At 47.0% G+C, this 13,929-nt stretch overlaps 1 protein-coding gene across 2 annotated transcripts in view; it reads right to left on the bottom strand.

Annotated features, from left to right (window-relative positions):
• ALDH18A1 (aldehyde dehydrogenase 18 family member A1) overlaps nt 1-13,929 on the bottom strand; it is a 79,569-nt gene that overhangs the window by 19,525 nt on the left and 46,115 nt on the right. For both annotated transcript variants that reach the window (XM_075348434.1, XM_075348433.1), the window contains exons 10-14: nt 4,341-4,414; nt 3,338-3,437; nt 3,002-3,222; nt 2,185-2,322; nt 749-944 (exon numbers count right to left, since the gene is read on the bottom strand). In XM_075348434.1, the coding sequence (XP_075204549.1) occupies nt 749-944; nt 2,185-2,322; nt 3,002-3,222; nt 3,338-3,437; nt 4,341-4,414 (729 nt within the window). The remainder of the gene's footprint in view (nt 1-748; nt 945-2,184; nt 2,323-3,001; nt 3,223-3,337; nt 3,438-4,340; nt 4,415-13,929) is intronic.

Genomic DNA, 13,929 nt, shown 5'->3' with positions numbered 1-13,929 from the left:
TTTCCTCCCCAAAAAGGGAGAGAAAAATTAGACGATAATTGGCCCCTTTGCTGCAACAGTTTGTCTATACAGGGAATACGTCATAAGAAGATTCCCTTTCTCTATCGATTCATTGGGTGACACTGGAAGCCATGGGTGTATATGCTGCCATCGCTGGGAGGCTCACACTATGCAAGAAAAAAAAGTTCGCTCCTCCAAAGTAGTGTACACCTATTGGGCCAGCCTGTATTTTATTTTAGGTTGCTTCTCCTAATACTTTCACACTAACTGATCAGCTCGTCTCCAGTTGGAGGGTATATACTACTGAGGAGGCTCTATCTTTTTGTCTTGCCTAGTGTCAGCAGCATACACCATGGTTACCCATGTCCCCCAATGAAGGCTCCGAGAAACATTTTTCGGTGAGCAATTTTTGCACTTCCTGTTTTGATGACCTTTCAGTAGTCTCATTGTCATTTGTCTGTGATGATAATGACTGACAACACATCTATATACAGTAAATATCACAGGTTTCACCAACCTCCTCCTGTTAACACCTCTATATACAGCCCTTAATCTCACAGTGAACGCAGCGCTAATAACAGAGGAGGATAAAGGGACCCCCATTTTGGAGATTGGGGAGGGTCTCTGACATATGATGTGCATCTCTTGGACAATTATGTATCCTGTGGGTATGCCATAAATGTCTGATGACCCAACCCTTTTTACAGATTCGTCAGCTCTACTGCAAACCATTGACTCCTGCACTTACCAATCCTTGTGACTTTCTCCACACTGGCTTCATTGTCCACATACACATGGCATATTCCCTCGCTGTGACCCATGACCGGTATTCCCTTAGCCGCATTCTGGATATCCCTGACCAGCTCAGAAGAGCCACGTGGGATGATCAAATCAATCAGCTTGTTTAGACGACACAGATCCTCAACATCTTCCCTTGTGTTCACCTGTAATGCAGAGAAAATACAAAGCACAGATGCAAGGCCACTCATTAATAAAGAATACAGTGGAACCTTGGTTTAAGAGTAACTTGGTTTGAGAGCGTTTTGCAAGACAAGTAAAGCTTTTTACAAATTTTAACTTGGTTTAAGAGCAATGCTTTGCAAGAAGAGCAAATACTCACCGTGCACACTACTGGTTCTGTCCTTTCACCGCGCTCTGACCCGCTCTGGAGGTAACTTTCTGTCCATATGCACTGTATACTATACACAGTATACCATTGTATAGTACAGTATATACTATATAGCATGTCTATCAATTTGCATTTGTGGATACAGTACTGTACTTTCTTTTTGCTAATCAGTACAGCACATTACTTGTACCGTAATCTAATTGCCTGGGCAGTATGCTTTCCCCACATTTGGCTTAGTTCTACCCTTATTTTGGGGGGGAGTAGTAGATTTGAGGTGTGTTTTTTTGTGTATAGTACTAAAATAAAGGTTGTCATAGTTATACATCATTTTCGCTCTATAATGTACCTCCCATACACCAACAATTCTATTGTAAGCCAACGTGCAGTGTAATTTGTTTTATATGTTTTTACTGCACTGCACAGTATTTTGTATTAGTGTACTGGAATAATTGTATATGAATGCAGGACATTATTTTGTATTACTGTAATAAGTTTCTATAAATACAGTAAATATTTTTGGGTTGTGGAACGAATTGTCTGCATTTATTTCCTATAGGAAAATTCGCTTTGATATAAGAGTAACTTGGTTTAAGAGCACACTCCCGGAACCAATTATGCTCGTAATCCAAGGTTCCACTGTATATCGTACCATCAGATAAAACATAATCTATGACCCAAAGTAGTTCACATTAGGCCCCACTCACACTTGCGCTATTTTGATGCAAACGGAATCCGTCACTAATGTAGTACAGTTCATTTATTTACAGTGGAAGCGCGACATCATGTGGACACAAGCGGGTACTGCATGACACACACACGCGCCATAGTAACGCGCTTCCACTGTACATAAATGAACTGTACTACATTAGTGACGGATTCCGTTTGCGTCAAAATAGCGCAAGTGTGAAACTAGCCTTATGCACTCATCCAAATATTGAAATGCTGATGCAGCACAGTGATCCCCATGTTGTTCCAATGCACGACTATAGCCAAATCCCAGCACGGGGGGGGGGGGGGGGAGAGATAATAATACTAATAAAACAATATCTATGTACCAGCTGGATGGCATCCTTTACTCCATGAATGGACAGTGCCTCTTGGGTAAGCCGGTATAGAGTTTGGTTGCTGTTGGACGCCTCTTTTCCACCTTTTAACAACAAACCATTGCCACTAGCAATAGCCAATGCAGAAACCTGGTAAAAAAAAAAAAAAAAAAAAAAAAAGGGAACAACGCAAGAACAATAGTCAGGATCCACATGACAAATTTCCACGTGAAGGTCGTCAGAATAACAACAAATGTCTGGATTTTGCAAATTGGGATTCTGATCTGGCTTATATATCCTGAGTCATATTGCAAAGGATTGTAGAAAATCCACTTGTGACTTTTAGGATCGCTACTTCCAATAGGTGGCGCTGTGCTAGAGTTTGTCTCCTTTACTGGAGAGACAATTTGGATATTTATAGTGTATCTGCACTTTTAGAAAATTTTTGATCAGTAGAGGTCTGGGTAGAGAGCCCCTGACTGATCACTAAAGCAGCACTAATTTCAGCACTGCTCTCCTCCAAGACTGAAAATGGGCTCATAGGCTGTCCATTAAGTCCTTCTTCAGTCTCGGAGCAGAGCAGGACTCAGTTGCCCCTTAATTTTAGCAACTGGTAGCGATCTCAGCACTAGGACCATCACTAGAAATACTCCTAACATGTCTTTTATGTTATAACTTTATACTTGGACCTTTGTAGCAGCAGAAAAATCTACCGTTGACCATTCTGAACATACTAGAAGAATTACAGAATTCTGGACCTAGTAATGTTTCCCCTTATAGCAGTAGGGAAGACTGTTGTTTCTCATTCATCAAGGTAAATGGTTTGTACCTGAGGAAGACAGTCTGGCCGGGACTCGAAAATAACGAGCAGGACTCCGATTGGAACAGTAACTTGTTCTAGTTGTAATTCGTTGGCGATTCGCGTTCTACGTATGACCCGTCCCACACTGTCCTGGGAGGAGGCAGCAATCTGTCTAAGACCTATGGCCAAGCTGTTCAATTTTGCTGTGGAAAGGCTTAGTCTTTTCAATAGTGGAGCAGCCAGTCTTCCTATAACAATAAAATAAAAAAAAAAAAAAAGAAGAATTAGATTAATTTCCGATCCCTGCCAAAATATTAGACCTGTCCTTTCTCCTACTAGATGGGATCTATGGCAATAGCTAACCTTTGTCCTCTGCTTCTTCCATGTCCTTCCTGTTTGCAGCCAGAATCTCTTCTCTGTGATCGGTCAGTAAATCAGCGAGATGATAAATTATTTCTGCTCTCTGTTGTGGGACATTATAAAATGTTAGCTTTCTTTTATTAGAGAGAATAATGTTTAATAGACTACTTATTGATCCTGGGTCTTATTTTAAAATCTGTAACAGGATCCCCCATCTACCATGTGCCGTATAAAACTGGGAGTCTTATTTGACAATGGGGTTAGGCGCCGTGGAGCAACTGCTTCCTGATCCCAAATTACATCCAGATTTGTATTCCAGAGCTGCATTCACTATTCTGATGGTGGAGTCACTGTGTACATGCATTACATTACTTATCCTGTACTGATCTGGAGTTACATCCTGTATTATACTCCAGAGCTGCACTCACTATTCTACTGGTGCAGTCACTGTGTACATACATTACATTACTTATCCTGTACTGATCCGGAGTTACATCCTGTATTATACTCCAGAGCTGCACTCGCTATTCTGCTGGTGCAGTCACTGTGTACATACATTACTTATCCTGTACTGATCTGGAGTTACATCCTGTATTATACTCCAGAGCTGCACTCACTATTCTGCTGGTGCAGTCACTGTGTACATACATTACTTATCCTGTACTGATCTGGAGTTACATCCTGTATTATACTCCAGAGCTGCACTCACTATTCTGCTGGTGCAGCCACTGTGTACATACATTACATTACTGATCCTGTACTGATCCGGAGTAACATCCTGTATTATACTCCAGAGCTGCACTCACTATTCTGCTTGTGCAGTCACTGTGCACATACATTACAATACTTATCCTGAACTGATCCAGGGTTACATTTCCTTTAGCTCACACCTCTGCCGCATACAATACAGTATTCTCCAGCTTACGTCAAGGCTGCTGTACCCTATATACGCTATAACAGAAAAATTCCACTCTTCTACATATGGAAGGTGTGGACGCAGCATCACCTGCTCTGGTCTTAGCGTTGCCAGACTCCTTCCACCTATCCGTGCCATTTCAGCCTGTTGCTCCACAGTGGGCCCTAAGAAAAAAAAAAACCTAAATAAGACCAAGGGGTCAATGACGGAATAAAGCATATGACATCATTGTATTTACATACAGTTGGACAAACATAAAAGCTTAGTAAGCGCCATTAACTCACAAATTAGTGAGCGACGCGGATGACATGTGATGGCACATATCTGTGATGGCACATATCTACAGCAACGTGTGAACAATACCTAAAAATCGTACGAGATGTGGCAGTCATTATCGGTGCCGCTCAGTTCTCATGTGTAAATGAGCGGCGCTGGAAGTGAGCGGTGCTGGATACCACCATTAACCCCTTAAGGACGAAGCCAGTTTTGTACTTAATGACCAGGCCATTTTTTGCAATTTTGACCAGTGTCCCTTTATAAGGCTATAACTCTGGAACGCTTCAATGGATCCCGGTGATTCTGAGATTGTTTTTTCGTGACATATTGGGCTTCATGTTAGAGGTAAAATTTAGGATGATATTTTTATTTTTTTTTTGTGAAAAAATATGAAATTTGACAAAAAAAATTAAAATTTTGCAATTATCAAACTTTTAATTTTTATGCCCATAAACCAGAGAGTTATGTCACACAAAATAGTTAATAAACAACATTTCCCACATGTCTACTTTACATCATCACAATTTTTGAAACAAAATTTTTGGGGGTTAGGAAGTTATAAGGGGTCAAAGTTCATCAGCAATTTCCCATTTTTTCAAGAAAGAAGGGAATTTTGTTTACTTACCGTAAATTCCTTTTCTTCTAGCTCTAATTGGGAGACCCAGACAATTGGGGTGTATAGGCTATGCCTCCGGAGGCCGCACAAAGTATTACACTCAAAAGTGTTAAGCCCCTCCCCTTCTGCCTATACACCCCCCGTGCTCCCACGGGCTCCTCAGTTTTGGTGCAAAAGCAAGAAGGAGGAAAAAGAATTATAAACTGGTTAAAGTAACTTCAATCCGAAGGAATATCGGAGAACTGAAACCATTCAACATGAACAACATGTGTACACAAAAAAACAGGGGCGGGTGCTGGGTCTCCCAATTAGAGCTAGAAGAAAAGGAATTTACGGTAAGTAAACAAAATTCCCTTCTTCTTTGTCGCTCTATTGGGAGACCCAGACAATTGGGACGTCCAAAAGCAGTCCCTGGGTGGGTAACATAATACCTCGTAAGAGAGCCGTAAAACGGCCCTTTCCTACAGGTGGGCAACCGCCGCCTGAAGGACTCGTCTACCTAGGCTGGCATCCGCCGAATCATAGGTATGCACCTGATAGTGCTTCGTGAAAGTGTGCAGGCTCGACCCGGTAGCCGCCTGACACACCTGCTGAGCCGTAGCCTGGTGCCTCAAAACCCAGGACGCGCCCACGGCTCTGGTAGAATGGGCCTTCAGCCCTGAGGGAACCGGAAGCCCAGCCGAACGGTAAGCTTCGATAATTGGCTCCTTGAACCACCGAGCCAGGGTTGATTTGGAAGCCTGTGACCCTTTACGCTGGCCAGCGACAAGGACAAAGAGTGCATCCGAGCGGCGCAGGGGCGCCGTACGAGAAATGTAGAGTCTGAGTGCTCTCATCAAATCTAACAAGTGCAAATCCTTTTCACATTGGTGAACTGGATGAGGATAAAAAGAAGGTAAGGAAATATCCTGATTAAGATGAAAGGAGGATACCACCTTAGGGAGAAAATCCGGAACCGGACGTGGAACCACCTTGTCCTGGTGAAACACCAGGAAAGGGGCTTAGCACGACAATGCTGCTAGCTCAGACACTCTCCGAAGTGAAGTGACTGCTACTAGAAAAAACACTTTCCGCGAAAGGCGTGAGAGAGAAATATCCCTCATTGGCTCGAATGGTGGTTTCTGAAGAACCATCAGCACCCTGTTCAGATCCCAGGGTTCTAACGGCCGCTCGCAAGGAGGGACGATGTGACAGACCCCCTGCAGGAACGTGCGTACCTGTGGAAGCCTGGCTAGGCGCTTCTGGAAAAAACACAGAGGGCGCTGAGACTTGTCCCTTAAGGGAGCCGAGCGACAAACCCTTTTCCAGTCCAGATTGAAGGAAGGACAGAAAAGTGGGCAAGGCAAAAGGCCAGGGAGAAATACCCTGAGCAGAGCACCACGACAGGAAAATTTTCCACGTCCTGTGGTAGTTCTTGGCGGACGTTGATTTCTTAGCTTGTCTCATAGTGGCAATGACGTCTTGAGATAACCCTGAAGACGCTAGGATCCAGGACTCAATGGCCACACAGCCAGGTTGAGAGCCGCAGAATTCAGATGGAAAAACGGCCCTTGAGATAGCAAGTCTGGTCGGTCTGGTAGTGCCCACGGTTGGCCGACCGTGAGATGCCACAGATCCGGGTACCACGACCTCCTTGGCCAGTCTGGAGCGACGAGGATTGCGCGGCGGCAGTCGGTCCTGATCTTGCGTAACACTCTGGGCAACAGTGCCAGCGGAGGAAACACATAAGGGAGCTGAAACTGCGACCAATCCTGAACTAAGGCGTCTGCCGCCAGAGCTCTGGGATCTTGAGACCGTGCCATGAACATTGGTACCTTGTTGTTGTGCCGGGACGCCATGAGGTCGACGACCGGCACCCCCCAGCAGCAACAGATCTCCTGAAACACGTCCGGGTGAAGGGACCATTCCCCTGCGTCCATGCCCTGGCATCTGAGATAATCCGCTTCCCAGTTTTCCACGCCTGGGATGTGGACTGCGGATATGGTGGATGCCGTGGCTTCCACCCACATCAAAATCCGCCGGAATTCCTGGAAGGCTTGCCGGCTGCGTGTGCCGCCTTGGTGGTTGATGTATGCCACCGCTGTGGAATTGTCCGACTGAATTCGGTTCTGCTTGCCCTCCAGCCACTGCTGGAACGCTTTCTGGGCAAGATACACTGCCCGTATTTCCAGAACGTTGATCTGAAGCGAGGACTCTTGCTGGGTCCACGTACCCTGAGCCCTGTGGTGGAGAAAAAAACCGCTCCCCACCCTGACAGACTCGCGCCCGTCGTGACTACTTCCCAGGATGGGGGTAGGAAGGATTTCCCCTTCGATAATGAAGTGGGAAGAAGCCACCACCGAAGGGAAGCTTTGGTCGCCTGAGAGAGGGAGACGGTCCTGCCGAGGGACGTCGGCTTCCTGTCCCATTTACGTAGGATGTCCCATTGAAGGGGACGCAGGTGAAACTGCGCGAAAGGGACTGCCTCCATTGCTGCCACCATCTTCCCCAGGAAGTGCATGAGGCGCCTCAAGGGGTGTGACTGGCCTTGAAGGAGAGATTGTACCCCTTTCTGTAGTGACTACTGCTTGATTAGCGGAAGCTTCACTATCGCTGAGAGGGTATGAAACTCCATGCCAAGATATGTCAGCGATTAGGCTGGTGTCAGATTTGACTTTGGAAAATTGATGATCCACCCGAAACCCTGGAGAGTCTCCAGGGAAGCGTCGAGGCTGCGTTGGCATGCCTCTTGAGAGGGTGTCTTGATCAGCATCCAAGTACGGGATCACCGAGTGACCCTGCGAGTGTAGGAGCGCTACTACAGTAGCCATAACCTTGGTAAAAACCCGTGGGGCTGTTGCCAGGCCAAACGGCAGTGCCACGAATTGCAGGTGTACGTTTCCTATGGCGAAGCGCAAGAAGCGCTGGTGCTCTGGAGCAATCGGTACGTGGAGATAAGCATCTTTGATATCGATCGATGCAAGGAAATCTCCTTGGGACATTGATGCGATGACGGAGCGGAGGGATTCCATCCTGAACCGTCTGGTTTTTTACATGTTTGTTGAGCAGTTTCAGGTCCAGGACCGGGCGGAAAGACCCGTCCTCCTTTGGGACCACAAACAAGTTGGAGTGAAAACCGTGGCTCAGTTTGCTGAAGATGAACCGGGATCACCACTCCTTCTGCATTCAGAGTGCGCAGCGCCTGCAGAAGAGCCTCGGCTCGCTAGAGAGGCGGGGATGACCTGAAGAATCTAGTCGGGGGACGATAGGTGAACTCTATCTTGTAACCGTGAGACAGAATGTCTCTCACCCAGCGGTCTTTTATTTGTGGCAGCCAGGTGTCGCAAAAGCGGGAGAGCCTGCCACCGACCGAGGATGCTACTAGAGGAGGTCGAAAGTCATGAGGAAGCCGCTTTGTTAGCGGCGCCTCCTGTGGCCTTTTAAGGACGTGACTTAGACCGCCATGCATCAGAGTTCCTTTGTTCTTTCTGAGACCTTTTGGACGAGGAGAATTGGGACCTGCCCGCGCCCTGAAAGGACCGAAACCTCGACTGCCCTCTCCTCTGTTGGGGTATGTTCTGTTTGGGCTGGGGTAAGGATGTATCCTTTCCCTTGGATTGTTTGATGATTTCATCCAGACGCTCGCCAAACAGCCTGTCGCCAGAAATTGGCAAACTGGTTAAGCGCTTTGTTAGAAGCAGAATCTGCCTTCCATTCCCGTAGCCACAAGGCCCTGCGGAGTACCACCGAATTGGCGTCCGCGACCGCCGTACGGCTCGCAGAGTCCAGGACAGCAATAATAGCGTAAGACGCAATTGCCGAGGTCTGGGTGGTAATGGATGCCACTTGTGGCGCGGCCGTGCATGTGGCTGCTTCAATTTGCGCTTGACCTGCTGAGATAGCTTGTAGCGCCCATACGGCTGCGAATGCTGGGGCAAAAGAAGCTCCGATAGCTTCATAGATGGATTTCAACCAGAGCTCCATCTGCCTGTCAGTGGCATCTTTGAGCGAGGCCCTCTCTTCCACTGCAATTATGGATCTAGCCGCCAGTCTGGAGATTGGGGGATCCACTTTGGGACACTGAGTCCAACCTTTAACCACGTCAGGGGGAAAAAGATAACGTGTATCCTTAAGGCGCTTCGAAAAAAACGCTTATCTGGACAAGCATGATGATTCTGGACTGCCTCTCTGAAATCAGAGTGGTCTAGAAACATACTCGGTGTATGAGAAGCTGACTCCTCCGCCGGAGGAGCTGAGGGAGAAATATCCAGCATTTGATCGATGGACGCAATAAGAACGTTCACTATGGCGTCCCCGTCTGGAGTATTAAGATTGAGAGCGCCCTCAGGATCAGAATCCTGATCAGTTGTCTCCGCATCATCAACCAGAGATTCCCCCCGCTGAGACCCTGAACAATATGATGTTGAGGGAAATTCTAAGCGAGCCCGCTTAGTCGGTCTGGGGCTGGGGTCTAAGTCAGAACCCTCAGCCTGGGATGTATGAGATACCCCGGGAGGACATTGTTGGTCCAACTGAGAGGGGCCAGGGAACAATGATTCAACAGAGTCCCTTTGCTGAGATACCGGCCTGGACTGCAAGGCTTCTAGTATCTTAGCCATAGTCTCAGAGAGTTTCGCAAACTCCGTCCCCATCACTAGGACAGTGTCAACAGGTGGCTCCCCCTGGGCCCCTCTTAGCAGAGGCCCTGGCTGAAGAAGTGTCACCGGGGTCGAACATTGCACACAATGAGGGTCAATGGGACCTGCCGGCAGCTGGGCCGTACAAGCGGCGCAGGCAGCATAATAAGCCTGTGTGTTGGCACCCCTGCCTTTTGTGGGCGCCATGCTATTGTTTTCCCTGAGTAACACAGTAGGGTATATAGCCAGAATGAACTGTGCTCATACAGTGTGAAATATATACTATAAACAAATAATGCATCAATACACTACAGCACCATGGGGCTAGCACCACATGTGCTGCTTACCATCCGCCTAAAAGCGGTTATGAGGCCACCAGAGACCGTGTCTGGGTCTCACAGACTTTGTCCCCCTCTGCAGCGTCGGAGGAGCTGACAGGAATGGCTGCGGCGTCCTGACGAGAGGAGGGAGCCGTGGGCGTGGCCGAGGTGCTCACAATGTGCACAGTGAGGGGGGTGGAGTATGAAAATCATGCTCCAGCCCTCAGTGCTGCTCGTTCCCTGCAGCGTCCCGCCCTTCCCCCTGCCTGTCAGGGCTGAGGGCGGGAGAAAGGGAAACTAGGCCGCAAGCAAGCCGGGGACTCGAGTATAAGCGTGGCCGCCGTAAAAGCGCGGCACACGCCGAAGTCCCCGGCGAACTACAAGTCCCAGCCGCGCCGCAGTTTACCATGGCAGCGGCGGTTAGCGCGGTAGCCCCTACATATAAACACACTCAGCGACGCTGAGTGTGTAATGGCACAGTTTAGCCCGGTCAGCGCCACGGCCCGGTGCACTAGCACACCCAGCAAAGCTGAGGTGTTGCCGTGCGCGGTCCCCACAGGGATACAGAGTACCTTCACGTAGCAGGGCCATGTCCCTGAACGGTACCCGGCTCCTATCCAGCAGTCTCCACAGGAGTTGTGGATGAAGCCCGGTCTCAGTGCCTGGAGACCGATAGGATCCCACTTCGCCCAGAGCCCTGAGGGGGATGGGGAAGGAAAACAGCATGTGGGCTCCAGCCTCCGTACCCGCAATGGATACCTAAACCTTAACAACACCGCCGACAAGAGTGGGGTGAGAAGGGAGCATGCTGGGGGCCCTATATGGGCCCACTTTTCTTCCAACCGACATAGTCAGCAGCTGCTGCTGACTAATCTGTGGAGCTGTGCTGTGCGTGTCTGACCTCCTTCGCACAAAGCAGAAAAACTGAGGAGCCCGTGGGAGCACGGGGGGTGTATAGGCAGAAGGGGAGGGGCTTAACACTTTTGAGTGTAATACTTTGTGCGGCCTCCGGAGGCATAGCCTATACACCCCAATTGTCTGGGTCTCCCAATAGAGCGACAAAGAAATTTACAAAACCATGTTTTTTAGGGACCACATCACATTTGAAGTGACTTTGAGAGTCCTAGGTGACAGAAAATACCCAAAAGTGACCCCATTCTAAAATCTGCACCCCTCAAGGTACTCAAAACCACATCAAAGAAGTTTATTAACCCTTCAGGTGCCTCACATGAACTAAAGTAATGTGGAATGAAAAAAAAAAAAAAAAAACATTTTACCCAAAAATGTTGCTTTAGCATCAATTTTCTCACTTTTTCAAGAGGTAGCTCCCAAAATTGGAGCTCACACTTTGTTACCCACTTTCTTATGAGCGCGCCGATACCCCACATGTGGCGAGAAACCTCTGTACGGGCAAATGGTAGAGCTTGGAACGAAAGGAGCAATATTTGAATTTTTGAAAGCAAATTTGGCAGAAACAGATTGCGGGCACCATGTTACATTTACAGGTCCCCTAAGGTACCTAAACAGCAGAAACCCCCCTCAAGTGACTCCATTTTGGAAACTAGACCCCTTAAGGCTTCTATCTAGGGGTATAGTGAGCATTTTGGACTGACAGGTACTTCACAGAATTTGATAACATTAGGTTGTCATATTGAAAATTTTCATTTTTTTAGCAAAAATGTTGCTTTAGCATCAATTTTCTCACTTTTTCAAGAGGTAGCTCCAAAAATTGGAGCTCACACTTTGTTACCCACTTTCTTATGAGCGCGCCGATACCCCACATGTGGCGAGAAACCTCTGTACGGGCAAATGGTAGAGCTTGGAACGAAAGGAGCAATATTTGAATTTTTGAAAGCAAATTTGGCAGAAACAGATTGTGGGCACCATGGAATATATTCTCAAAATCCTTCCAGGAATTATTACTCACAAAGGGCGGCATGCCCCTAAAAACACGTTTACTGGACTTGGTCTTGCTAACAAAACAGTTGTAGAAGGAAGAATAAACTTTATTGGACGGAAGGGCAAAATGTTCAAATGTGGAGGAGTTGGCAGCCACTATGTGGCAAACCTGAGTGTGCCAAAGATGACAGAACACCAGCAGGGCCGGAAGGACAGCTTTATCTTCCAAATAACTGGTCGTACAATGTCTTCTTAGCTCCATCAATCCCTATATGAGGGACAAATGTGCCAAGCGACATGGTACATCATAACAGGCTCCTGCCCGCCAAGGTAGGAACCGCTATGTGCACAAAACGACCAATTCGTTACAGAATTCTGAAAGTATTGTTCGATGCAGGTGGTTCGGCAAGAACCCTGCAGTAAAGCCCATAGTGTTTGAATATGGCACAGCATCATTGTTAGGGGATCCTCCAATAAAATGATCATGCCCATAATACCAAGATAAATGCAAAGAAAAGTTTTGTGTAGTAAGACCTAGTGGTAATATGAGTCAAACTAAAATAATTGTTAAAAAAAATGTTTGAGTAATGAAGTCCTGGAAAGTTGTCAAATGATGAGACTTTGAGAACATTAGTGGAGTCCACACTTTGGAGTCTAAAGACGTGGGCATGTGGACTGGGTTTTGTCTGAATAATTGTTTGGGATGTGATGATAAAGTCCTGGAATTAATTGTGAAATGGGGTAAAATGTGTTTTACTGCTGAAAAATGTTCTCTTTATTACTAGTCCAAGAAAAAAAAATTACTGAACAGAAATATAAAAGTAAAGTATTTTCAAAATTAAAAAAAAGCTGCTACCACACAGTTTGGTGTAATTTATTTATGCCAATTAATAATTGAGGGATGTATGGTAGGTTTCAAAACAGGGGGAGATGCAAAGGCCTGGTTGGGAGGGGCACATGGGGCAGTAGTACCGGGAATCGCTCCTTGTGCCGTGCTTTCTACAAACACGGCATCTTTTTTGGGGATACCTTTGGGTGGGAGTGGAAGGGATGGGGCGAATGAAATGACGCTCGGAAAGTCTCCGGACATCCTCTGACTCGAAGGCTTCCTCCTGTGCCTCCGAGTTAAAGAGGAGGCTCTCAATAATTTTCTCCTGGTATAGGAGGAAAGAGAGCGGTCCTTGAGATTTTTTATAGAGGATGAAGCTATTATAGGTAGCAACCTGTAGGAGATAGATTGCTACCTTTTTATACCAGGTTTTGGTTTTCCGCTTCACTAGATAAGGCTGAAGCACCTGGTCAGACAAATCTACACCTCCCATGAACTTATTGTAGTCTGCGACACAGAGCGGCTTCTGTTTGTCACTGGTGGCGCCCCTGTCCCTGACCGTCACAGTGGTGTCCGCATGCAATGTGGTGAGCATGAAAACATCCTTGCGGTCTCTCCATTTTATGGCAAGAAGATGGTCACTTGCCATTGAGGAGGACGCACCCTTCTCCAGACGTTTAGACACCAACTGTGGGGGTAGACCAACTCTGTTTTTTCTGATTGTTCCACAGGCCCCTGTGTTTGCAGCGTGGAGGGATTTAGAAAGGGGGACACTGGTATAGTAATTATCGGTATACATGTGATAGCCTTTCTCAAGGAAGGGGGTCATTAGCTCCCAAACAATTTTGCCAGGGATGCCAATTGCCTGGGGGCAGTTTGGGGGGTTGATTTGGCGATCCCTCCCTTCGTAAATGAGAAAGGTACACGTGTAACCGGTTGTGCTTTAGCACATTTTGTATAATTTTATACCATATTTGGCACGCTTGGAGGGGATAAATTGGCGGAAAGACAGACGGCCCTTATAGCTCATAAGGGACTCGTCTATAGAAACATTTTTGTCAGGGGTATACGAATTTAGGAAGGTAGTTTTTAGAAGGGATATTAGGGGTCTCAATTTATAAAG

The sequence above is a fragment of the Anomaloglossus baeobatrachus genome, chromosome 5 (assembly GCF_048569485.1).
Source record: "Anomaloglossus baeobatrachus isolate aAnoBae1 chromosome 5, aAnoBae1.hap1, whole genome shotgun sequence".
NCBI lineage: Eukaryota > Metazoa > Chordata > Amphibia > Anura > Aromobatidae > Anomaloglossus > Anomaloglossus baeobatrachus.
The sequence above is the reverse complement of the archived record's forward strand: the minus strand, read 5'-3'. Positions and strand labels throughout refer to the sequence as shown.